At 53.5% G+C, this 27,405-nt stretch overlaps 1 protein-coding gene across 1 annotated transcript in view; it reads left to right on the top strand.

The window, feature by feature from the left end:
* Window positions 1–27,405, top strand: part of faxdc2 (fatty acid hydroxylase domain containing 2) — a 67,657-nt gene that overhangs the window by 7,095 nt on the left and 33,157 nt on the right. Inside the window, exons 3-6 of the mRNA XM_085996082.1 lie at window positions 1,941–2,032; window positions 5,189–5,292; window positions 10,480–10,601; window positions 25,280–25,485. Of these exons, the coding sequence (XP_085852208.1) occupies window positions 1,941–2,032; window positions 5,189–5,292; window positions 10,480–10,601; window positions 25,280–25,485 (524 nt within the window). The remainder of the gene's footprint in view (window positions 1–1,940; window positions 2,033–5,188; window positions 5,293–10,479; window positions 10,602–25,279; window positions 25,486–27,405) is intronic.

The raw sequence follows: 27,405 nt of genomic DNA, 5'->3' as shown, positions 1-27,405 counted from the left end.
GGTTAAACCGAGTACATGATGGCGGTACCGGGGTACAGTGTGTGGGGGACGGGGTTACCGGGGTACAGTGTGTGGGGGACGGGGTTACCGGGGTACAGCGTGCATGGGGACGGGGTTACCGGGGTACAGTGTGTGGGGGACGGGGTTACCGGGGTACAGTGTGTGGGGGACGGGGTTACCGGGGTACAGTGTGTGGGGGACGGGGTTACCGGGGTACAGTGTGCAGGGGACGGGGTTACTGGGGTACAGTGTGTGGGGGACGGGGTTACCGGGGTACAGTGTGCAGGGGACGGGGTTACTGGGGTACAGTGTGCGGGGGACGGGGTTACCGGGGTACAGCGTGCGGGGGACGGGGTTACCAGGGTACAGCGTGCGGGGGATGGGGTTACCGGGGTGTGGGGGAGGGGGTTACCGGGGTACAGTGTGCGGGAGATGGGGTTACTGGGGTGCGGGGGACGGGGTTACCGGGGTACGGCTTACGGGGGACGGGGTTACCGGGGGGCGGCGTGCGGGGGACGGGGTTACCGGGGTATGGCATGCGGGGGATGGGGTTACCGGGGTGCGGGGGACGGGGTTACCGGGGTGCGGGGGACGGAGTGTGCGGGGGACGGGGTTACCAGGGTACGGCGTGTGGGGGACGGGGTTGCCGGGGTTACTGGGGTGCGGGGGACGGGGTTACCGGGGTGCGGCTTGCGGGGGACGGGGTTACCGGGGTGCGGCGGTCGGGGTTACTGGGGTGCGGCGGACGGGGTTACCCGGGTGCGGCGGACGGGGTTACCGCGGTGCGGCGGACGGGGTTACCGGGGTGCGGCGTGCGGGGGACGTTGTTAACCGGGGTGCGGCGGACGGGGTTACCGGGGTGCGGGGGACGGGGTTACCGGGGTACGGCGGACGGTGTTACCGGCGTGCGGGGGACGGGGTTGCCGGGTGCGGGGGACGGGGTTACCGGTGTGCGGCGTGCAGGGGACGGGGTTATCTGGGCGCGGGGGACGGGGTTACCGGAGTGCGGGGGACGGGGTTACCGGGGGACGGGGTTATCGGGATGCGAGGGATGGGGTTACTGGGGTGCGGGGGACGGGGTTACCGGGGTGCAGCGTGCGGGGGACGAGGTTACCGGGGTGCGGCGTACGGGGTTACCGGGGTGCGGGGACGGGGTTACCGGGGACGGGGTTGCCGGGTTACCGCGGTGCGGCGTACGGGGTTACCGAGGTGCGGGGGGCGGCGGGGACGGGGTTACCGGGGGACGGGGTTACCGGGGTGTGGGGGACGGGGTTACCGGGGTGCGGGGGACGGGGTTACCGGTGTGCGGGGGACGGGGTTACCGGTGTGCGGGGGACGGGGTTACCGGTGTGCGGGGGACGGGGTTACCGGTTTGCGGGGGACGGGGTTACCGGTGTGCGGGGGACGGGGTTACCGGTGTGCGGGGGACGGGGTTACCGGTGTGCGGGGGACGGGGTTACCGGGGTGTGGCGGGGGACGGGGTTACCGGGGTGCGGGGGACGGGGTTACCGGGGTGTGGCGGGGGACGGGGTTACCGGGGTGCGGGGGACGGGGTTACCGGTGTGCGGGGGACGGGGTTACCGGTGTGCGGGGGACGGGGTTACCGGTGTGCGGGGGACGGGGTTACCGGTGTGCGGGGGACGGGGTTACCGGGGTGCGGCGTGCGGGGTTACCGGGGGACGGGGTTACCGGGGGACGGGGTGCGGGGGACGGTGTTACCCGGGGGACGGGGATACCGGGATGCGGCGGATGCGGCGTATGGGGTTACCGGGGTGCGGGGGACGGGGTTACCGGGGTGCGGGGGACGGGGTGCTGGGGACGGGGTTACCGGTGTGCGGCGTACGGGGTTACCGGGGTGCGGCGTGCGGGGATTCCTCTGACTTTGGCGAGTGGTCTGTGTGTAATTTTATTAATTTCCCCGCTTGTTGTTTGGTTTGTAGGAGAGACATGTTTGGGATTCTGTGAAGAAAGCTGCCTTCACCCTGGGCTCTGGAATCTTTGTATTTGCAGCATTCAGGAACTCCGTTACCTGGTAAACTGACAGCAAGAGGCGGGTACTGGACGTTTGGGGACTTGGTGTCTAGGCGTCTGGGGACTGGGGTCCAGGGTGTATGTGGGTCGGGGCGGGGGGGGGGTCTGGTGTCGGGGATTTAATAACGTGATATCCGCTCTCTCTGGCGCGCTCTCTGTCTCTCTCTGGCGCTCTGTGTCTCTCTGGCGCTCTCTGTCTCTCTCTCTGGCGCGCTCTGTCTCTCTCTCTGGCGCTCTCTGTCTCTCTCTCTGGCGCGCTCTGTCTCTCTCTCTGGCGCGCTCTGTCTCTCTCTCTGGCGCGCTCTGTCTCTCTCTCTGGCGCGCTCTGTCTCTCTCTGGCGCTCTGTCTCTCTCTCTGGCGCTCTGTCTCTCTCTCTGGCGCGCTCTGTCTCTCTGGCGCGCTCTGTCTCTCTGGCGCGCTCTGTCTCTCTCTGGCGCGCTCTGTCTCTCTCTGGCGCGCTCTGTCTCTCTCTGGCGCGCTCTGTCTCTCTGGCGCGCTCTGTCTCTGGCGCGCTCTGTCTCTCTCTGGCGCGCTCTGTCTCTCTCTCTGGCGCGCTCTGTCTCTCTCTGGCGCGCTCTGTCTCTCTGGCGCGCTCTGTCTCTCTCTCTGGCGCGCTCTGTCTCTCTGGCGCGCGCGCGCGCGCGCACTGTCGCTCTGTTGCTCGCTCGCGCGGTCTGTCTCGCGTGCTCTGTCTCGATCTCTCTTGCGTTCTCTATTTCTGTGTAATAATGGCACTGACGGGTGTGGATAGAATCATAGGAAGTTACAGCACGGAAGGAGGCCATTTCGGCCCATCGTGTCTGTGCCGGCCAACAAAGAGCTATCCAGCCTAATCCCACTTCCCAGCTCTTGGTCCGTAGCCCTGCAGGTTACAGCATCCCAAGTGCACATCCAAGTACTTTCTAAATGTGGTTAGGGTTTCTGCCTCTACCACCCTTTCAGGCAGTGAGTTCCAGACCCCCACCACCCTCTGGGTGATGAAATTTGCCCTCAAATCCCCTCTAAACCTTCCACCAATTACTTTAAATCTGTGCCCCCTGGTTATTGACCCCTCTGCTAAGGGAAATAGGTCCTTTCTATCCACTCTATCTAGGCCCCTCATAATTTTATACACCTCAATAAGGTCTCCCCTCAGCCTCCTCTGTTCCAAGGAAAACAGACCCAGCCGATCCAGTCTTTCCTCATAGCTAAGATTCTCTACTCCCAGCAACATCCTTGTAAATCTCCTCTGTACCCTCTCTAGTGCAATCACATCCTTCCTGTAATGTGGTGACCAGAACTGCACGCAGTACTGTAGCTGAGGCCTAACTAGTGTTTTATACAGTTGAAGCATAACCCCCCTGCTCTTGTATTCTATGCCACGGCTAATAAAGGCAAGCATTCCGTGTGCCTTCTTAACCACCTTATCTACCTGGCCGCTACCTTCAGGGATCTGTGGACATGCACTCCAAGGTCCCTTTGTTCCTCTACACTACTCCCTGTCCTACCATTTAATGTGTATTCCCTTTCCTTGTTAGCTCTCCCCAAATGCATTACCTCACACTTCTCCAGATTGAATTCCAGTTGCCACTGTTCTGCCCACCTGACCAATTTATTGATATCTTCCTGCAGTCTACAGCTTCCTTCTTCAGTATCAACCACACAATCGATTTTAATGTCAACTGCAAAGTTCTTAATCATACCCCCTATATTCAAGCCTAGATCATTGATATATACCACAAAAAGCAAGGGACCTGGTACTGAGCCTAGTACTGACCTTGCTTTGTGCGATGATGAGTGTGTGGGACTCAGTACTGCCCCCCCAGAGTGTGTGGGACTCAGTACCCCCCCCCCAGAGTGTGTGGGACTCAGTACTGCCCCCCCAGAGTGTGTGGGACTCAGTACCCCCCCCCCAGAGTGTGTGGGACTCAGTACCGCCCCCCTCCCCAGAGTGTGTGGGACTCAGTACCCCCCCAGAGTGTGTGGGACTCAGTACCCCCCCAGAGTGTGTGGGACTCAGTACCCCCCCAGAGTGTGTGGGACTCAGTACCCCCCCCGAGAGTGTGTGGGACTCAGTACCCCCCCCAGAGTGTGTGGGACTCAGTACCCCCCCCAGAGTGTGTGGGACTCAGTACCCCCCCCCCAGAGTGTGTGGGACTCAGTACCCCCCCCCCAGAGTGTGTGGGACTCAGTACCCCCCCCGAGAGTGTGTGGGACTCAGTACCCCCCCAGAGTGTGTGGGACTCAGTACCCCCCCCAGAGTGTGTGGGACTCAGTACCCCCCCCAGAGTGTGTGGGACTCAGTACCCCCCCCCCAGAGTGTGTGGGACTCAGTACCCCCCCCCCCAGAGTGTGTGGGACTCAGTACCCCCCCCCAAGAGTGTGTGGGACTCAGTACCCCCCCCCAGAGTGTGTGGGACTCAGTAACCCCCCCCCCCAGAGTGTGTGGGACTCAGCACCACCCCCCAGAGTGTGTGGGACTCAGTACCCCCCCCAGAGTGTGTGGGACTCAGTACCCCCCCCCAGAGTGTGTGGGACTCAGTACCCCCCCCCCAGAGTGTGTGGGACTCAGTACCGCCCCCCCCCAGAGTGTGTGGGACTCAGTACCGCCCCCCAGAGTGTGTGGGACTCAGTACCCCCCCCAGAGTGTGTGGGACTCAGTACCCCCCCACAGAGTGTGTGGGACTCAGTACCCCCCCCCAAGAGTGTGTGGGACTCAGTACCCCCCCCCAGAGTGTGTGGGACTCAGTACCCCCCCCAGAGTGTGTGGGACTCAGTACCCCCCCCAGAGTGTGTGGGACTCAGTACCCCCCCCAGAGTGTGTGGGACTCAGTACCCCCCCCCAGAGTGTGTGGGACTCAGTACCCCCCCCCCCAGAGTGTGTGGGACTCAGTAACCCCCCCCCCCCCCCAGAGTGTGTGGGACTCAGTACCCCCCCCGGGTGTGTGTGGGGCTCAGTACCCCCCCCAGAGTGTGTGGGGCTCAGTACCACCCCCCAGATGTGGGACTCAGTGCTGTTGTTTGGCGGAGCTGATGATTGCAATGCCGGGAGCTGGCCGTTGCCGGTTTCTTGGTGTCACTGGCCGTCCCTCCACCCTGTTCATGCCTCCATTGGGAAGGGTTTGCGGAGAAGCTGAGCCTCGGATAATCCTGGAATTATTCACCAATTGTTTTCAGGCTTTTGCAGCAGCTCTGGGGAGCTTCCGGAGACTTCTGGCAATCGCAGTGGGGAAAGGCCCATGGATTCTTCCAAGGCAATGAATGGGTTCTCTTCTTCCTCGGTGAGTCGCGGCGGGTGGGGGCGAGGCGAGCTGCGGCGGGTGGGGGCGGGGCGAGCCGCGGCGGGTGGGGGCGAGGCGAGTCGGTGCGGGGCGGGTGGGGGCGGGTCACTTGTTTCTCAGTTCAGTTAATGTACCTGGCGGTTTTCACTCCGAGATCTACAGGATGAACCTGTTAGTAAGTAATGCAGCCCATTGTAGGTGGGAAGTGTGTTCATCACTTACGCTCAGGACACTTGTCACCTGTTCCATTAACCATGATTTTAAGATTTTATAATTGTTAAAAGTCAAGGCATGTGGTGCAGGATAGAGTGAAAGAGTTGAGGAAGATGATGTCAGTCTCGGGTTTAAAAGCCTATAGATTGTAGGAGGGAAAGACTGAAGAAATCACACAGCACAGGAGGAGGCCATTCGGCTCATCGTGCCTGTGCTGGTTCTTTGAACGAGCTCTCCAATTAGTCCCACTCCCCCTGCTCTTCCCCCATAGCTCTGCACATTTTTTCCCTTCAAGTATTTCTCCAATTCCCTTTTGAAAGTTATTATTGAATCTGTTTCCACCGCCCTTTCAGGCAGCGCATTCCAGATCACAACAACTTGCTGCGTAAAAAAAAATTCTTCCCCCTCCACCGGGTTCTTTTGCCAATCACCATAAATCTGTGTCCTCTGGTTACCGACCCTCCTGCCACTGGAAACAGTTTCACCTTATTTACTCTTGTCAAAACCCCTCGTAATTTTGAACACCTCTGTCAGATTTCCCTTAACCTTCTCGGCTCTGAGGAGAACAATCCCAGCTTCTCCAGTCTCTCCACATAACTGAAGTCCCTCAACCCTGGAACCATTCTAGTAAACCTCCTCTGCACCCTCTCCAAGACCTTGAAATCCTCCCTAAAGTGTGGTGCCCGGAATTGAACACAATACTCCAGCTGAGGCCTAACCAGTGTATTATAAAGGTTTAGCATAAGTTCCTTGCTTCTGTGCTCTATGTAGAAAAGAGGGAGGAATTGCAGAGTTTTGAAGTTGCTGGCATTGGTGCGATTTGAGCACAGTGAGGATGCAGGATGGGGTATTTGGAGACCAGCGGAAAGATTCTGAACACTGACCATCATTGCTGAAGTACAAGTAGCGGATAGCCATTCGACCCATCGAGCCTGCTCCGCCATTTTGTGACACTTCTTTTCCTAAATCCTCAAAATGGACATGGAATCAGTATTTTCTGCCAGATTTGGGCTTGAAAGCAAGTGAGTATAGAAATAGGAGGATAGAGCAGATGAATGCGTGGCTGGAGAGATGGTGCAGGAGGGAGGGCTTCAGATTCCTGGGACATTGGGACCGGTTCTGGGGGAGGTTGGACCTGTACAGGCCGGATGGGTTGCACCTCAACAGAGCCGGGACCAATATCCTCGCGGGGCGGGGGGTTTGCTGGTGCTGTTGGGGAGGGTTTAAACTAATTTGGCAGGGGGATGGGCACCAGGATGTAGCATTAGAAAGGAGAAACAAAGTGCACAAAGGATTGGGAGAGACAGATAACACTAGAGTAAGAAATAGTAAGGTATCAGGTGGGGTCAGACTAAGAGAATACAAGAAGGCCTAAGATAGGTTTACAATGCATGTGTGTGAACGCACAAAGCCTGGTAAATAAGGTTGGTGAGCTACAGACACACATAGCCACATGGGAATATGATGTTGTGGCAAAAATAGAGAGCTGGCTCAAAAAAGGGCAGGATTGGGTATTAAATATTCCTGGATACAAGGTGTTCAGGATAGATAAGGAAGGAAAGAAAGGAGGTGGGGTGGCAGTATTGATTCAGGAGAATGTTACAGTGCTGGAGAGAGAGGATGTCCCGGCGGGGTCAAGGACAGAATCTATTTGGTTAGAGTTGAGAAACAATAGAGGTGCCATTACACTGCTAGGTGTATTCTAAAGACCACCAACTAGTGGGAAAGATATAGAGGAGCAAATTGGCAGGGAAATTACAGAGAGGTGCAAGAGCTATAGAGTAGTAATAATGGGGGACTTCAATTATCCTATTATAGACTGGGATCGTAATAGTGTAAGGGGCAGAGAGGGGGAAGAACTTCTGAAGTGTGTTCAGGAGAACTTTCTTGATCAGTATGTTTCCGGCCCAACGAGGAAGGAGGCATTGCTGGATCTGGTTCTGGGGAATGAGGTGGAGCAAGTGTCAGTAGGGGAACATTTAGGGAACAGTGATCATAGTATTACTCTTTGGACTACCTATGGAAAAGGACCGGGAGCAATTTAGAGTAAAAAATACTTAATTGGAGGAATGCAAATTTTATTGGGTTGAGAATGGATCTGGCCCGGGTGAATTGGAATCAAAGATTGGCAGGCAAAACTGTAATTGAACAATGGGCTGCCTTTAAAGAGGAGATGGTTCGGGTACAGTCGAGGTACATTCCCACAAGGGGGAAAGGTAGGGCAACTAAAGCCAGAGCTCCCTGGATGAGGAAAGAGATAGAGAGTAAGATGAAGCAGAAAAAGGGGGTGTATGACAGATGTCAGGTTGAGAATACAAGTGAGAACCAGGCTGAATATAGAAAGTTCAGAGGGGAAGTGAAAAAGAAAATGAGGCAAAGAGAGATTATGAGAATAGATTGGCAGCTAACATAAAAGGGAATCCAAAAGCCTTCTATAGGCATATAAATAATAAATGGGTAGTAAGAGGAGGGGTGGGGCCGATTAGGGACCAAAAAGGAGACCTACCCATGGAGGCAGAGGGTATGGTTGAGGTACTAAATGTATACTTTGCATCTGTCTTCACCAAGATGATGCTGCCATAGACATAGTGAAAGAGGAGGTAGTGGAGATACTGGATGAGATAAGAATTGCTAAAGAGGAGGTACTAGAGAGGCTGGCTGTACTTAAAGTTGATACATCACCAGGAGTGGATGGGATACATCCTAGGATGTTGAGGGAGGTTAAGGAGGAAATTGCGGAGGTACTGGCCGTAATCTTCCAATCCTCCTTAGATACAGGGGTGGTGCCAGAGGACTGGAGAATTGAAAATGTTACACCCTTGTTCAAAAAAGAGTGTTAGGATAAACCCAGCAACTACAGGCCCGTTAGTTTAACCTCGTTAGTGGGGATGCTTTTAGAAACGATATCAGGGACAAAGTTAACACTTGGACAAGTGTGGATTGATTAAGGAAAGCCAGCACGGATTTGTTAAAGGCAAATCGTGTTTAATTACCTTGGTCGAGTTTTTTAATGAGGTAACAGAGAGAGTTGATGAGGGTAATGCGGTTGACGTGGTGTACATGGATTTCCAAAAGGCGTTTGATAAAGTGCCACATAATAGGCTTGCCAGCAAAGTTGAAGCCCATGGAATAAAAGGGACAGTGGCAGCATGGATACGGAATTGGCTGAGTGACAGGAAACAGAGAGTAGTGGTGAACGGTTTTTATCGGACTGGAGGAAGGTACACAGTGGTGTTCCCCAGGGGTCGGTTCTAGGACCACTGCTTTTCTTAATATATATTAATTACTTGGACCTGGGTGTACAGGGCACAATTTCAAAATTTGCAGATGACACAAAACTTGGAGGTATAGTGAACAGTGAGGAGGAGAGTGATAGACTTCAAGAAGACATAGACAGGCTGGTGAAATGGGCGGACATGTGGCAGATGAAATTTAACGCAGAAAAGTGCGAAGTGAAACATTTTGGTAGGAAGAACGAGGAGAGGCAATATAAACTAAAGGGTACAATCCTAAAGGGGGTGCATGAACAGAGAGACCTGGGGGTATATGTACACAAATCGTTGAAGGTGGCAGGGCAGGTTGAGAAAGCAGTTAAAATAGCATACAGGATCTTGGGCTTCATGAATAGCGGCATAGAGTACAAAAGCAAGGAAGTTATGATGAACCTGTATAAAACACTGGTTTTGGCCTCAACTGGAGCATTGTGTCCAATTCTGGGCACCGCACTTTAGGAAGGATGTGAAGGCCTAAGAGAGGGTGCAGAAAAGAGTTACTAGCATGGTTCCAGGGATGAGGGACTTCAGTTACGTTGAGAGACTGGAGAAGCTGGGGTTGTTCTCCTTAGAGCAGAGAAGGTTGAGAGGAGATTTGATGGAGGTGTTCAAAATTATGAGGGGTCTGGACAGAGTAGATAGAGAGAATGGAAGAACCAGTGGACACAGATTTAAGGTGACTGGCAAAAGTACCAAAGGCGACATAAGGAAAAACTTTTTTACGCAGTGAGTGGTTAGGATCTGGAATGCGCTGCCTGAAAGGGTGGTGGAGGCAGATTCAATTGTGGCTTTCAAAAGGGAACTGGATAAGTACCTGAGAGAAAAAAAATTGCTGGGCTACGGGGAAAGGGCGGGAGAGTGGGACTAGCTGCGGTGCTCTTGCAGAGAGCTGGCACGGGTTCAAGGGGCCGAATGGCCGCCTCCTGTGCTGTAACCATTCTATGATTATAGAAAGTTCTGAGATGTGGAGTGGAAGAGCGGGTTTCTGGCATGGAAGGAACACAGCTTCTGAGAAGGGGAACTGGGTGAACAAGCAAAGGAGCAAGGTCAAGGGGTCATCACAGGGTGAAGGAGAGGTCGTGAGGACTCGAGGGGGTCGAAGGTGGTAGAGACTGGAGGATCAGAGGGGTCAGAGCTGGGAGAGTAGGAGGGGTCAGAGGTGGGAGAGTAGGGGGCGTCAGGTGGGAGAGTAGAAGGGGTCAGAGGTGGGAGAGTAGGGGGGGTCAGAGCTGGGAGAGTAGGAGGGGTCAGAGGTGGGAGAGTAGGGGGGTCAGAGGTGGGAGAGTAGGGGGGTCAGAGGTGGGAGAGTAGGGGGGTCAGAGGTGGGAGAGTGGGGGGTCAGAGGGAGGGTGGGAGGGGTCAGAGGTGGGAGAGTAGGGGGGGTCAGAGGTGGGAGAGTAGGGGGGGTCAGAGGGAGGGTGGGAGGGGTCAGAGGTGGGAGAGTAGGGGGGTCAGAGGGAGGGTGGGAGGGGTCAGAGGTGGGAGAGTAGGGGGGTCAGAGGGAGGGTGGGAGGGGTCAGAGGTGGGAGAGTAGGGGGGTCAGAGGTGGGAGAGTAGGGGGGGTCAGAGGTGGGAGAGTAGGAGGGGTCAGAGGTGGGAGAGTAGGAGGCCTAACCAGTCGTGTCGGAGTGTGGCAGTGATTTCTCGGTTCCCAGGAGCCTGCCTGAGCTGATCTGCTGAGTTTGCTGTGTTTCTATCCCAGGTGCCATGGTGATTCCGACCATCGCCTTCTGGCTTGTGAACGGACTCCTGCTGATCGTGGACACCACTGGGAAACCCCAGGTCATCGCTCGCTACCGGATTCAGGCTGGCAGGAATGACCCGGTCAGAGTCGCTCTCGTATCTAAACTTAACTAAATCACGTTTGCTGAATTGTTATTTGATCTTTCAGTGAGCAGTTAAATATCTTTTCACTGTCATAATGGGATTTAGCTTCAGTTTTTGCAGGGTGCAGTGCTCCCTCGAACCTGCCTCAGTGACTCCCTACCACATTAGAGTAGCCTCACCCATTGGGTGAGCTTTCATTGGGTGTAAACATAGATCACCTGTGTTGTGTATTTTGAATGTGTATTAGAATTGTCCCACATGGGATACCATAGTGGTGATTTGCAATGCACTATGGGAAATGTAGTGCATTGAGTGAAGAAGCACATTGTAAATAAAATGGCCGTTAACTAAACTCTCCACCCCGGAGTCCTCCTTAATAATTGTTACATAGGTAAGGGTATAAAACCCCTTGAGACACAACAAAAGTGGCGACGAGGACGACGGACCTGCGCATCACTTTGCACTGGAATCGGCGATGGTTAAAGTAAGAAGTTCCTGTCTTTTCTTAATGGCGCGCCCGCAGTTTAGTGCTGATGCAATCGCCTCGTAAAGGTGGCGGTTCGTGTGTTACACAAATAAGAAGGGGGAGAGTAACGATACAGTGAAACAAAGTGGAGGAAAAGGACTGTAAAAATAAAAAAAATGGCTATGCTAACCGGAGCGTTTGGACCATTTGATGAAACGGCGGAGCAATGGAGTGCTTATACAGAACGTTTCGGATTTTTCGTGACTGCAAATGGTAGTAAAGATGACGTGAAAGTGGCGACGTTCCTCAGTGTGATCGAAGCAAAAACATTTGGCTTGTTACGGAGTTTGATGCACCTGGATAAGCCCGGCGCTAAGACATATGATCAGATTGTGGAAGTTTTGGAAACACATTTCGCACCCAAGCCGCTGCTGATTGCCGAGAGGTTCAGGTTTCACAAACGAAACCAAGGGGAGGGTGAGTCCATAGCCGAATATGTTGCAGTGTTAAAGAAGCTAACTGAGCATTATGAGTTTGGTGAAACTCTAAATGACACTGTCCGTGATTGGTTTGTGTGTGGATTAAGATGTGAAGCAACACAGAAGCACTTGCTCATGACTGACAAACTGACGCTTAAATCAGCAGTGGAGCTCGCTGTGTCTATGGAGTTAGCAGCTAAAGATGCACAGCTGTTGGTGGCTGCAACAAGAGTGCACAGGGTAGCAGCTACACCGGATAAGCATGCAAGGGGCGCTAGAGAGTGTTACAGGTGTGGAAGGTCAGGTCATCAGCCATCTGACTGCTGGTGTAAAGACCTGACCTGTCGGAAATGTGAAAAGAAAGGACACATTGAACGTGTGTGTAAAGGGCAAAGCAAACAATCCTACACAGAGACACACAAAAACAAACAAGGAAACACATCCAACTGCTGTTCTAAAAAGAAAAACCTACCCATGGTGAAACAAGAACAGGAAGACAGTGACACAGACTCTGATGGGGAGTTGAATCTCCATGTGTTAATGGTGAATGGAGGCTCATCAGGCTATGGAGTCACTCCACTACTAGAGGGAATACCGGTCAAAATGGAGCTGGATACGGGGGCCGCTGTCTCCTTGATTTCAGAGAAGCTATTCAAAGAAAAACTGAACCACCTATCACTGACGCCGGCCAAGCTCATCTTAAAGACCTACACTGGGGAAACAGTCCCAATGCTGGGTAAGACGGAGGTCAAGGTGGAGCTTAATGGACAAACCGTGATGCTGCCAGTTTACGTGGTCAAGGGTGACTATCCATCCCTGATGGGCAGGCCATGGTTGGAGAAAATTCATCTGGATTGGAAAACAGTGAATGCGGTGTCAGTCGAAGAGGCGGGGCTAGCGGCAGTGTTGACAAAGCATGCGGCTGTCTTTGACGGAGAATTGGGGAGTATGAAGGGGATTACGGTCAAACTCAAGGTGAAGCCTGACAGCCAGCCATGATTCCTGAAGGCCAGGAACGTTCCCTGCGCCCTCAGACCAAAGGTGGAGGCTGACCTGGAGTGTCTGGTCAAGATAGGGGTCCTGGTGCCGGTTTCGCACAGTGAGTGCGCCACGCCCGTGGTACCGGTGATGAAGAGTGACGGCGCGGTTCGCTTATGTGGAGATTTCAAAGTAACAGTGAATCCTGTGCTCTCAGCTGAACAGTACCCCCTCCCCATCATTGAAGATCTTTTCGCGGGTTTAGCAGGCGGTCAGAAGTTTAGCAAGATTGATCTATGCCAAGCCTACTTGCAGATGCATGTAGAAGAGGACTCACAGAAGTACCTCACCATCACCACCCACAAGGGCCTCTACAGGTACTGCTGCCTACCCTTTGGTATAACGTCAGCACCAGCATTGTTTCAGCGGGCTATGGACCAGATCTTAAGCGGCATTCCAGGGGTACAATGTTATCTCGACAATATCCTTGTCACAGGAAAGGACGACAACGAGCATCTGCAGAACCTGACGAAGACACTGGGAAGACTTGAAGAATATGGCTTACGCGTTCGCAAGGACAAATGCGAATTTTTCAAGCCATCAGTGGAGTACCTAGGCCATGTCATCGACGCGGACGGCCTACACACAGCACCGTCGAAAGTGAAAGCCATTGCCGACGCTCCTGCACCTACAAATGTCGGCCAGCTGCGGTCATTCTTAGGTCTCCTGAACTATTATGGAAAGTTTATTCCACAGCTGGCATCACTGTTGAAGCCATTACATGAGTTGCTGTGTCAGGGCAAGGCCTGGGCGTGGACGAAGGAGTGCGAAGCTGCATTCAAGAAAGCCAAAGCAGCTTTGACTGACCCCAGGGTGTTGACGCACTTTGACCCGTCGTTGCAGATTCAGCTGGCCTGTGACGCGTCGCCTTATGGCGTCGGCGCGGTCGTGTCCCACATCTTTCCCTCAGGCAAAGAGAAGCCGATTGCATTCGCGTCAAGGTCCCTGAGCAAGGCAGAGGTGAAATACCCGCAGATCGAAAAAGAGGCTTTGGGCATCATCTTTGGAATCAAAAAGTTCCATCAATACTTGTTCGGAAGGAAATTCACCTTGCTGACGGATCATCGTCCTCTGACATCGATCTTTGGTCCACACACAGGAGTACCCTCCCTGGCAGCGTGCAGGATGCAGCGCTGGGCGCTGATGTTAAGCGCTCACAATTACAACATCAAATACCGGAGGTCAGCAGCACATGGCAATGCGGACGGATTGTCAAGACTTCCGCTGCCTGTGCCCTCTGAAGGCTGTGAGCAGAAGATTTTCTACTTTGACATGGTGAGCAATGCCCCTGTCACGGCCCGGCAGGTCAAGAAAGAGACCAGAGTGGACCCTACGCTATCCAAGGTGCTGGATGGGGTGATGCGAGGAGACGGATCACGGGTGTCAGACGCACCGCCTGAGCTCCTACCTTACCTGTCAAGAGGGAAGGAGTTGTCTGTCACGTCAGGATGCCTCCTTTGGGGCATGCGAGTGATCATACCACCAAAGCTGCGGAAACATGTCCTCAACGAGCTGCACTCAGGACATTGTGGTATTGTCCGGATGAAGGAGCTGGCACGAAGCTACTTCTGGTGGCCCGGTCTGGATCATGAGATTGAAGTTGAAGCGAAATCATGCCCATCGTGCGAGACAACCAGGGATACACCAAGAGCAGCGCCACTGCATCCATGGGAATGGCCGGCGACACCGTGGCAACGGATCCATCTGGACTTCGCGGGACCAGTGGAAGGAGCGATGTTCCTGGTCGCGGTGGACTCCCATTCCAAATGGCCGGAGGTTGCAGTAATGTCCACTACCACTACGGAGAAAACCATCGAGACTCGGAGAGATGTTCGGGCGATTTGGTCTGCCGGAGCAGATCGTAACCGACAATGGAACACAGTTCACATCCCAGGAGATGGAGGAGTTCCTCAAGAGCAATGGAATCCAGCACACGTTCTCCGTGCCTTATCATCCATCCACGAATGGATTGGCGGAGAGATTTGTCAGAACGCTGAAACGCGCGTTGAAAGCTGCAAGAAGTGATGCTCCTCTAAAGCAGCGCCTGAATGCTTTCTTGCTGAAATACCGAAACACGCTTCATGCTACAACTGGAGCATCTCCTGCTTACCTACTCATGGGAAGGCAGCTACGGACACGCCTTGACCTGCTGAGGCCAACGTCCACAGAAGCAGTGGTGCACGCCAATCAGCAGGATCAAGTCAGCAGACGAGCTCAGAGGTCCAAAGAACGACACTTTGTGGTGGGGGGCAAAGTCCTAGCGCGTAACTACACCACCCCGGAGCGGTGGGTCCCGGCTACGGTCATTCAAAAGACGGGCCCCATTTCATACCGAGTCCGCACCGGAGACGACCGAACATGGAGACGGCATGTAGACCAGTTACTGCCAAGACAGTCGCCACAGGTAACCCAAGAAACAGAGGATCAAGGACCTGCTGAGGGCTCCAGCAGGGACTGGTCGTCCGACCCTGAGACAGTGGCACCATCCACTCTTGTGCCATCGAGGGAGGAAGCCACGCCTGCAGGGTCACGGGAGAGCCAGCCAGAGCCTGCTCCTGAGACTAGGCGTTACCCCCAAAGAGAAAGGCAGCCTCCAGAGCGCCTTAGTTACAGTTAGTGCTAACCTGTGTGCATGGGGCAGAATAATCCCCAGGGTTAGCAGAATGTAGAGGCAGTCTACCCTCTCTTCCAAAGTGATAGTCATTTTCAGTTATTCTGTTTTGTGGACATTCTATTTTAAGGGGGAGGAAATATGTTGTGTATTTTGAATGTGTATTAGAATTGTCCCACATGGGATACCGTAGTGGTGATTTGCAATGCACTATGGGAAATGTAGTGCATTGAGTGAAGAAGCACATTGTAAATAAAATGGTCGTTAACTAAACTCTCCACCCCGGAGTCCTCAATTGTTATATAGGTAAGGGTATAAAACCCCTTGAGACACAACAACCTGATACCTGGGTAGTGACTGACTGACTGACTGACTGACTGAATTCCTTTCCCTTTAACCCTTCTGTTAGCCCGATTAAAGAATCATCGAATCCTACAGCACAGGAGGCGGCCATTCGGCCCTGTGTCAGCTCTTTGAAAATCAATTCCTGAAAGTGATTGTGTCTCCTCCGATATCCCTACACCCTCCCCCTCTCCCGACCCTCCCGTACCCTCCCCCGACCCCCCCCCCGTACCCTCTCCCGACCCCCCCACAATCCTCCCCCGACCCCCCCCAATCCTCCACCGACCCTCCGGCACCCCCTCCCCTCCCGTACCCCTTCCCCGCTGTAATGAAATCTGTTTGTCTTGATCCTGTATTCGTTTTGCACTCATGTATATTACCCTCCCCCACTGTGTATAGTTTCACTTCCTCTTTCCCGACTAACCTGGGAGGTTCTAGGTCTTGGCTCTTGGCTCCGCCCCTGACTTCTCTTACATAAAGATCCCAGGATCTGTATGACTCATTCCTGTGAACCAGTCGGCATGTTGAGATGTTAGCTCTGATATTAGTGATTAAAAGCCAAATTGTTTAAGTCTATAACTTCTAGTTTTGTGGTTATTGAAGGCCCATCAATTTTAATCACTAAAGAATACTAGGATGGATCGACTCCTAAAACCAGAGCGTCTGGACTTGGATCCACATTCTGCTGAAGCATCAAATCAATTTGGACACTGGCTCAAATGCTTCGAACTCTTCGCGGGGGCCTCATCCGCTAGCGAGGTAGATAAACTGAGTCTACTGACTACTCGCGTTAGTCATCGGATTTATTCGTTCATCCGGGACGCCATCTCTTACACGGAGGCCATCACTATCCTGAAGGCCCAATACCAGAGGCCGGTAAACGAAGTGTACGCCAGACATCTGCTGGCTACACGCAGGCAGCGACCAGAGGAATCAGTGGACGATTTCTTACAGGGCCTAAAGGACCTGGTCCGGGACTGTAACTGCAAGGCTGTGACGGCCAACGCGTACTCTGACGAATTGGTCCGCGATTCCTTCATCACGGGCCTCAAATCGAATTATATCCGGCAGAGCCTGCTGGAGAAGGAGGTCCTGGACTTAAAAAAGGCAGTGGCCACTGCGCGATCGCTGGACGTGGCCCAGAAAAACTTGACTCTTATTCTTCCGGCCATGCGGCCCTCACCGCCTCGTGCGCGGCCATCTTGGAATCAGCCATCTTCCCCATCCAGGTCTCAGACCAGCTCTACGCCGCCGGAGTCCCCACACAGAAGTTCACCCAGGAGTCCTACTACAGCGGCAATGTCTCGAGGCCCAAAATGCTACTTCTGCGGCCAGGCCAAGCACCCCAGACAACGATGCCCAGCGAAGGACGCTACATGCTTCAAATGTAAGAAAAAGGGGCATTTTAGCAAAGTCTGCAGGGGGAATCCGATTTCCAACTCCGTCACCGCCTCGTGCGGGCCGCCATCTTGGGATCCGCCATCTTTTCCCGACTCAACGGCCGCCCAGGGCCCAACAGTGGCTTCGATCACGGTGGATCAATCCAGGCCCACACCCGTTGACAAAATCCATGATGGACATACAGGTAAACGGGAATTTAACGAAATGTTTAATTGACTGTGGGAGTACCGAGAGTTTTATCCACCCTAGCCTGGTACGGCGGTACTCATTAACGGTAACCCCTACACGGAGCAGAATTGCTATGGCTGCTAAGCCCCACACTTCGGACATTTTGGGCTACTGTGTGGTAACACTGACTGTAAAAGGCACGGACTACAAGGATTTTAAACTCCTCGTGATGCCAGAACTCTGTGTTAATGTAATCTTGGGCCTGGACTTCCAGTGCCAGCACAAAAGTATCACGCTAGCATATGGCGGGTCCCAGCCGCCACTCACAGTCTGTGGCCTATCAACCTTAAAAATCAGCCCGCCCTCATTATTCGCTAATCTCGCTCCGAACTGTAGGCCCATAGCGACCAAAAGTAGACGGTACAGTCTGGAAGACAGACACTTTATCAAGGCGGAAGTGGACAGACTCCTGCGGGAAGGCATTATTGAATGCAGTACCAGCCTGTGGCGTGCCCAAGTAGTCATAGTTAAAAATAGCGAAAAGAAACGGATGATAATTGACTACAGCCAGACTGTTAATATTTATACCCAGCTGGACGCCTACCCTTTACCCCGCATATCAGAAATGGTCAACCAGATTGCGCAATACCGAGTCTTCTCGACTATCGACCTCAAATCCGCGTATCACCAGCTCCCCATTAGAACGGAGGACCGCCCATACACCGCCTTCGAGGCGAACGGGCGCTTCTACCATTTTCTCAGAGTGCCCTTCGGAGTAACAAATGGGGTCTCGATCTTCCAACGTGAGATGGACCGTATGGTTGACGAGAATAAACTACAAGCTACCTACCCCTATCTGGACAATGTCACTACCTGCGGGCACAACCAGCAAGACCATGATCTAAATCTTGCGAGATTTTTAAAAACTGCCCTAAAGCTGAATCTAACCTACAACGAAGACAAATGTGTCTTCAACACAACCCGCCTCTGTATCCTCGGCTGTGTGGTGGAAGATGGGGTAATTGGACCGGACCCTGACCGATTACGCCCCCTAAAGGAACTGCCCCTGCCACACAATCCCAAAGCTTTAAAAAGGTGCCTGGGATTTTTTACGTATTATGCCCAATGGGTGCCCAATTACTCTGATAAGGCCCAACCCCTCATTAAATCGACGCCCTTCCCACTATCAGCTGAAGCTCGGGAGGCTTGCACCAGTATCAAACAGGACATTGAAAGGGCTGCAGTGTGTGCAGTGAACGAATGCATTCCCTTTCAAGTCGAAAGCGATGCGTCAGACTTTGCCTTAGCTGCGACCCTCAATCGGGCTGGGAGACCTGTGGCCGCCTTCTCCCGAACCCTTCAGGGACCTGAAATCAGGCACTCTTCTGTCGAGAAGGAGGCACAGGCTATAGTGGAGGCAGTGCGGCACTGGAGACACTACCTAGCCGGCAAACGTTTCACCCTGCTCACCGACCAGCGGTTGGTGGCTTTCATGTTTAATAACAAAGGGGGAAAATCAAGAATGACAAAATACTCAGGTGGAGGATCGAACTATCCACGTTCGACTATGATATTATGTACAGGCCGGGAGCCCTTAATGAACCCCCAGACGCCCTATCGCGGGGAATGTGTGCCAGCATTCATACGGACAAATTACAGGGTCTCCACAACGACCTCTGTCACCCAGGGGTCACCCGACTATACCATTTTATAAAGTCCCGCAATCTGCCCCACTCCACCGAGGAGGTCAGGGCAATGACCAGAGCCTGTCGCATCTGTGCGGAATGCAAGCCTCGTTTCTACAGGCCTGACCGTGCACACCTTATCAAAGCCACACGGCCATTCGAGCGCCTAAGTCTGGACTTCAAGGGATCCCTTCCCTCTGCCGACCGTAACGTATACTTCCTCAATATCATCGACGAATATTCCCGCTTCCCCTTCGCCATTCCCTGCCCAGACATGACCAGTGCCACGGTCATCAAGTGTCTCTGTAATCTATTCTGCATGTTTGGCATGCCGAACTACATACACAGCGATAGGGGGACGTCATTCATGAGTGACGAGCTGCGCCAGTTCTTGCTCTCGAAGGGGATAGCCACTAGCAGAACCACTAGCTACAACCCCCGGGGTAATGGGCAAGTGGAAAGGGAGAATGCTACTGTTTGGAAGGCTGTCACGTTAGCCTTAAAGTCAAAAGGCCTTCCGACCTCCCGCTGGCAGGATGTCCTCCCAGACGTGCTCCATTCCATAAGGTCTCTGTTATGTACTGCCACTAACGCTACCCCTCACGAAAAGATGTTCATTTTCCCCCGGAAATCCACCTCGGGCATATCTCTACCCGCGTGGCTGACGTCTCCGGGGACAGTACTATTGCGGAAGCACGTGAGAGACCATAAAACGGACCCCCTTGTGGAAAAGGTACAGCTCCTCCATGCAAACCCTCAGTACGCCTATATCGAATACTCTTGACGGGCGAGAGGACACCGTTTCCATAAAAGACCTCGCTCCCTCAGGGAGCGGAGAGAACGATGGGAGACTACCCGATGAAGACCTACACTACAAAGAGACAGGACGCCCAGAGGTATCAATACCCAACTTTAACCTGGAGGACACTGCAGTTAACCTGGAAGACACTGCGGAGGCCCGGACAGTGGAGGAACCAGAATCCACTCCCCTAGAGGCACCCCAACCGGCTTTGCGCCGATCACTGAGAACTGCAAAACCTCCTGACAGACTCACTTATACCAACTTTTAAGAAACATCTCCCCGATGGACTAAATCCAAAGAAGGGGTGAATATAATGAAATCTGTTTGTCTTGATCCTGTATTCGTTTTGCACTCATGTATATTACCCTCCCCCACTGTGTATAGTTTCACTTCCTCTTTCCCGACTAACCTGGGAGGTTCCAGGTCTTGGCTATTGGCTCCACCCCTGACTTCTCTTACATAAAGATCCCAGGATCTGTATGACTCATTCCTGTGAACCAGTCGGCGTGTTGAGATGTTAGCTCTGATCTTAGTGATTAAAAGCCAATTTGTTTAAGTCTATAACTTCTAGTTTTGTGGTTATTGAAGGCCCATCACCCCCTCTATACCCCTTTCTCTGTACTTCCTTGTCCTCTTGCCATGGGCTTCAGTTGTGACAGTGACCGTTTCATCAGCCGTTTGAAATTCCACGCTGTGTCCGCAACAATCCTTATCATATTACTGGGAACCTGCTGGCAGTGAGGTTGCAGAACAAAACAAGATATGCTTCCAGCTTCCGGTTTATTATTTGCACAGTGCTGAGCAAGGTAACAAGTCCAAGTTTGTGTGTTCAGTAGCTGGTCTTGATGACCCACTGTAAACATACCAACTGGTGAAACGATGAACGCGCTGTGCCCAATGTACGTGTTCTACATTCTGTAACTGGACAGGAAGTTCCCAAATTTTACTGTTCGAGTCACAGTCACAGTGCAGCAGCTCCGATTTACTGTTAGTGTCTCACCTGCAGCAGAAACTGGTTCTGGCACCTGGAGTGGAGTAATATGGGGTAATACAGGGTGACGCGGGGGTAATACAGGGTAACAATACAGGGTGATGTGGGGTAATACGGTAACAATACAGGGTGACGCGGGGTAATACAGGGCAACAGTACAGGGTGACGCGGAGTAATACAGGGTAACAGTACAGGGTGACGTGGAGTAATACAGGGTAACAGTACAGGGTGACGTGGAGTAATACAGGGTAACAGTACAGGGTGATGTGGAGTAATACAGGGTGACACGGGGTAACAGTACAGGGTGACACGGGGTAATACAGGGTAACAATACAGGGTGACACGGGGTAATACAGGGTAACAATACAGGGTGATGTGGGGTAATACAGGGTAACAATACAGGGTGATGTGGGGTAATACAGGGTAACAATACAGGGTGACGCGGGGGTAATACAGGGCAACAGTACAGGGTGACGTGGAGTAATACAGGGTGACACGGGGTAACAGTACAGGGTGACACGGGGTAATACAGGGTAACAATACAGGGTGACACGGGGTAATACAGGGTAACAATACAGGGTGACACGGGGTAATACAGGGCAACAGTACAGGGTGACGCGGGGTAATACAGGGTAACAGTACAGGGTGACGCGGAGTAATACAGGGTAACAGTACAGGGTGACGTGGAGTAATACAGGGTAACAGTACAGGGTGACGTGGAGTAATACAGGGTAACAGTACAGGGTGATGTGGAGTAATACAGGGTGACACGGGGTAACAGTACAGGGTGACACGGGGTAATACAGGGTAACAATACAGGGTGACACGGGGTAATACAGGGTAACAATACAGGGTGATGTGGGGTAATACAGGGTAACAATACAGGGTGACGCGGGGGTAATACAGGGCAACAGTACAGGGTGACGTGGAGTAATACAGGGTGACACGGGGTAACAATACAGGGTGACACGGGGTAATACAGGGCAACAGTACAGGGTGACACGGGGTAATACAGGGCAACAGTACAGGGTGACGCGGGGTAATACAGGGTAACAGTACAGGGTGACGCGGGGTAATAGAGGGTAACAGTACAGGGTGACGCGGAGTAATGGGTAACAGTACAGGGTGACGCGGAGTAATAGAGGGTAACAGTACAGGGTGACGCGGAGTAATAGAGGGTAACGCGGGGTAATAGAGGGTAACAGTACAGGGTGACGCGGAGTAATAGAGGGTAACAGTACAGGGTGACGCGGAGTAATAGAGGGTAACAGTACAGGGTGACGCGGAGTAATAGAGGGTAACAGTACAGGGTGACGCGGAGTAATAGAGGGTAACAGTACAGGGTGACGCGGAGTAATAGAGGGTAACAGTACAAGGTGACGCGGAGTAATAGAGGGTAACAGTACAGGGTGACGCGGAGTAATAGAGGGTAACAGTACAGGGTGACGCGGAGTAATAGAGGGTAACAGTACAGGGTGACGCGGAGTAATAGAGGGTAACAGTACAGGGTGACGCGGAGTAATAGAGGGTAACAGTACAGGGTGACGTGGGGTAATAGAGGGTAACAGTACAGGGTGACGTGGGGTAATAGAGGGTAACAGTACAGGGTGACGTGGAGTAATAGAGGGTAACAGTACAGGGTGACGCGGGGTAATAGAGGGTAACAGTACAGGGTGACGTGGGGTAATACAGGGTAACAGTACAGGGTGACGCGGGGTAATAGAGGGTAACAGTACAGGGTGACGCGGAGTAATAGAGGGTAACAGTACAGGGTGACGCGGAGTAATAGAGGGTAACAGTACAGGGTGACGCGGAGTAATAGAGGGTAACAGTACAAGGTGACGCGGAGTAATAGAGGGTAACAGTACAGGGTGACGCGGAGTAATAGAGGGTAACAGTACAGGGTGACGCGGAGTAATAGAGGGTAACAGTACAGGGTGACGCGGAGTAATAGAGGGTAACAGTACAGGGTGACGCGGAGTAATAGAGGGTAACAGTACAGGGTGACGCGGAGTAATAGAGGGTAACAGTACAGGGTGACGTGGGGTAATAGAGGGTAACAGTACAGGGTGACGTGGGGTAATAGAGGGTAACAGTACAGGGTGACGTGGGGTAATAGAGGGTAACAGTACAAGGTGACGCGGAGTAATAGAGGGTAACAGTACAGGGTGACGCGGAGTAATAGAGGGTAACAGTACAGGGTGACGTGGGGTAATACAGGGTAACAGTACAGGGTGACGCGGGGTAATAGAGGGTAACAGTACAGGGTGACGCGGAGTAATAGAGGGTAACAGTACAGGGTGACGCGGAGTAATAGAGAGTAACAGTACAGGGTGACGTGGGGTAATACAGGGTAACAGTACAGGGTGACGCGGGGTAATAGAGGGTAACAGTACAGGGTGACGCGGAGTAATAGAGAGTAACAGTACAGGGTGACGTGGGGTAATACAGGGTAACAGTACAAGGTGACGCGGAGTAATAGAGGGTAACAGTACAGGGTGACGCGGAGTAATAGAGAGTAACAGTACAGGGTGACGTGGGGTAATACAGGGTAACAGTACAGGGTGACGCGGGGTAATAGAGGGTAACAGTACAGGGTGACGCGGAGTAATAGAGGGTAACAGTACAGGGTGACGCGGAGTAATAGAGGGTAACAGTACAAGGTGACGCGGAGTAATAGAGGGTAACGGGGGGTAATAGAGAGTAACAGTACAGGGTGACATGGGGTAATAGAGAGTAACAGTACAGGGTGACGTGGAGTAATAGAGGGTAACGGGGGGTAATAGAGAGTAACAGTACAGGGTAACGTGGGGTAATACAGGGTAACAGTACAGGGTGACGGGTAATAGAGAGTAACAGTACAGGGTGACGCGGGGTAATAGAGGGTAACAGTACAGGGTGACGCGGGGTAATAGAGGGTAACGGGGTAATAGAGAGTAACAGTACAGGGTGACGTGGGGTAATACAGGGTAACAGTACAAGGTGACGTGGGGTAATACAGGGTAACGGGGTAATAGAGAGTAACAGTACAAGGTGACGTGGGGTAATACAGGGTAACGGGGGGTAATAGAGAGTAACAGTACAGGGTGACGTGGGGTAATACAGGGTAACGGGGGGTAATAGAGAGTAACAGTACAGGGTGACGTGGGGTAATACAGGGTAACGGGGGGTAATAGAGAGTAACAGTACAGGGTGACGTGGGGTAATACAGGGTAACGGGGGGTAATAGAGGGTAACAGTACAAGGTGACGTGGGGTAATACAGGGTAACGGGGGGTAATAGAGAGTAACAGTACAGGGTGACGTGGGGTAATACAGGGTAACAGTACAGGGTGACGCGGAGTAATAGAGGGTAACAGTACAAGGTGACGCGGGGTAATACAGGGTAACGGGGGGTAATAGAGAGTAACAGTACAGGGTGACGTGGGGTAATACAGGGTAACGGGGGGTAATAGAGGGTAACAGTACAAGGTGACGTGGGGTAATACAGGGTAACGGGGGGTAATAGAGAGTAACAGTACAGGGTGACGTGGGGTAATACAGGGTAACAGTACAGGGTGACGCGGAGTAATAGAGGGTAACGGGGGGTAATAGAGAGTAACAGTACAGGGTAACGTGGGGTAATACAGGGTAACAGTACAGGGTGACGTGGGGTAATAGAGAGTAACAGTACAGGGTGACGTGGGGTAATACAGGGTAACAGTACAGGGTGACGGGTAATACAGGGTAACAGTACAGGGTGACGTGGGGTAATACAGGGTAACAGTACAGGGTGACGCGGAGTAATAGAGAGTAACAGTACAGGGTGACGTGGGGTAATAGAGAGTAACAGTACAGGGTGATGTGGGGTAATACAGGGTAACAGTACAGGGTGACGCGGAGTAATAGAGAGTAACAGTACAGGGTGACGTGGGGTAATAGAGAGTAACAGTACAGGGTGATGTGGGGTAATACAGGGTAACAGTACAGGGTGACGTGGGGTAATACAGGGTAACAGTACAGGGTGACATGGGGTAATAGAGAGTAACAGTACAGGGTGATGTGGGGTAATACAGGGTAACAGTACAGGGTGACGTGGGGTAATACAGGGTAACAGTACAGGGTGATGTGGGGTAATGTGGGATCACAATACAGGATTGCACAGGCCCCAAACAATGGCTAATTTGTTAGTGATGTTTGACCATTCACAGAGGTGTCGACTCGCTAGTCTTTCAAGAAAGGCTTTTAAAAATCAGAAGACAAACTCCAGAAAGTCGGTGGTGCAGGGACGGGGCAAGGACCGATTCACTACCCTGACTCGGGTGCAGAGAAATTGTTTTGAAGTAGAGTTGGCCAACTAACTGGTGTGGGCCAGTGTTGCGTGTTGGTTATCTTGTATCAGTACGAGGGAAGACTCTGTATCCGATTGTGCTCAGTCTCAATGTTCCGCGTGTTTTTCCCACTCTGGAATAAAGCAGCTCCGGATTGGAATCAAACCTCTCCCCTCTCGGCGTTAACTCGGGCTGCGATCGGAAACTTCCAATTAAAAAGAACATTTCAAGTGAATTTCTTTTCTCTATTAATCGATTTTGTGAACAAAGGAGAAAGTGTTTCTGAGGGCTGGCTGGAAGAGCAGGAGGGGAGGAAGGTGGGAGGAGGCGGCGTCAGACATCCCCACTTGTAGCTATTGCTGATCTTGTCTCGTGTTTCCCAGGTGGAACCTGCGAAGCTTCAGCGAGCCATCAAAACGGTTCTGTTCAACCAGGTATTCCTGTCGCTTCCCATGGTGCTGCTGATGTACCCCATCATGAAGTGGAGAGGCAACCCCTGTGGCCCTGAGCTCCCCACTTTCCACTGGGTGCTGCTGGAACTCTGCTTCCTCGGGCTGCTGGAAGAGGTCTTCTTCTACTATTCTCACAGGTGAGCTGGATACCCAATCCAAAACTCTGCTGGCCGTGTCCTAATTCACACCCAGTCCCGCTCACCCATCACCCCCTGTGCTCACTGCCCCGTGTCCTAACTCACACCCAGTCCCGTTCACCCATCACCCCCTGTGCTCACTGCCCCGTGTCCTAACTCACTCCCAGTCCCGTTCACCCATCACCCCCTGTGCTCACTGCCCCGTGTCCTAATTCACACCCAGTCCCGTTCACCCATCACCCACTGTGCTCACTGCCCCGTGTCCTAACTCACTCCCAGTCCCGTTCACCCATCACCCACTGTGCTCACTGCCCCGTGTCCTAACTCACTCCCAGTCCCGTTCACCCATCACCCCCTGTGCTCACTGCCCCGTGTCCTAACTCACTCCCAGTCCCGCTCACCCATCACCCCCTGTGCTCACTGCCCCGTGTCCTAACTCACACCCAGTCCCGTTCACCCATCACCCGCTGTGCTCACTGCCCCGTGTCCTAACTCACTCCCAGTCCCGTTCACCCATCACCCCCTGTGCTCACTGCCCCGTGTCCGAACTCACACCCAGTCCCGTTCACCCATCACCCCCTGTGCTCACTGCCCCGTGTCCTAACTCACTCCCAGTCCCGTTCACCCATCACCCCCTGTGCTCACTGCCCCGTGTCCTAACTCACACCCAGTCCCGTTCACCCATCACCCCCTGTGCTCACTGCCCCGTGTCCTAACTCACTCCCAGTCCCGTTCACCCATCACCCCCTGTGCTCACTGCCCCGTGTCCTAATTCACACCCAGTCCCGCTCACCCATCACCCCCTGTGCTCACTGCCCCGTGTCCTAATTCACACCCAGTCCCGTTCACCCATCACCCCCTGTGCTCACTGCCCCGTGTCCTAACTCACACCCAGTCCCGTTCACCCATCACCCCCTGTGCTCACTGCCCCGTGTCCTAACTCACTCCCAGTCCTGTTCACCCATCACCCCGTGCCCCGTGTCCTAATTCACACCCAGTCCCGCTCACCCATCACCCCCTGTGCTCACTGCCCCGTGTCCTAACTCACACCCAGTCCCGTTCACCCATCACCCGCTGTGCTCACTGCCCCGTGTCCTAACTCACTCCCCGTCCCGTTCACCCATCACCCCCTGTGCTCACTGCCCCGTGTCCTAACTCGCACCCAGTCCCGTTCACCCATCACCCCCTGTGCTCACTGCCCCGTGTCCTAACTCTCACCTAGTCCCGCTCACCCATCACCCCGTGCTCACTGCCCCGCGTCCTAACTCGCACCAAGTCCCGCTCACCCATCAGCCCGTGCTCGCTGCCCGTGTCCTAACTCGCACCCAGTCCCGCTCACCCATCACCCCCTGTGCTCGCTGCCCGTGTCCTAACTCGCACCCAGTCCCGCTCACCCATCACCCCGTACTCGCTGCCCGTGTCCTAACTCGCACCAAGTCCCGCTCACCCATCACCCCCTGTGCTCACTGCCCCGTGTCGTAACTCGCATCCAGTCCCGCTTACCCATCACCCGCTGTGCTCACTGCCCCGTGTCCTAACTCACTCCCAGTCCCGTTCACCCATCACCCCCTGTGCTCACTGCCCCGTGTCCTAATTCACACCCAGTCCCGCTCACCCATCACCCCCTGTGCTCACTGCCCCGTGTCCTAACTCACACCCAGTCCCGTTCACCCATCACCCCCTGTGCTCACTGCCCCGTGTCCTAACTCACACCCAGTCCCGTTCACCCATCACCCCCTGTGCTCACTGCCCCGTGTCCTAACTCACTCCCAGTCCTGTTCACCCATCACCCCCTGTGCTCACTGCCCCGTGTCCTAATTCACACCCAGTCCAGCTCACCCATCACCCCCTGTGCTCACTGCCCCGTGTCCTAACTCACACCCAGTCCCGTTCACCCATCACCCCCTGTGCTCACTGCCC

This window comes from Somniosus microcephalus, chromosome 8 (genome assembly GCF_052327205.1).
Source record: "Somniosus microcephalus isolate GS21.2 chromosome 8, FLI_Smic_1.0, whole genome shotgun sequence".
Taxonomy (NCBI): Eukaryota; Metazoa; Chordata; class Chondrichthyes; order Squaliformes; family Somniosidae; genus Somniosus; species Somniosus microcephalus.
This window is presented reverse-complemented; position numbering and strand designations above follow the sequence as displayed.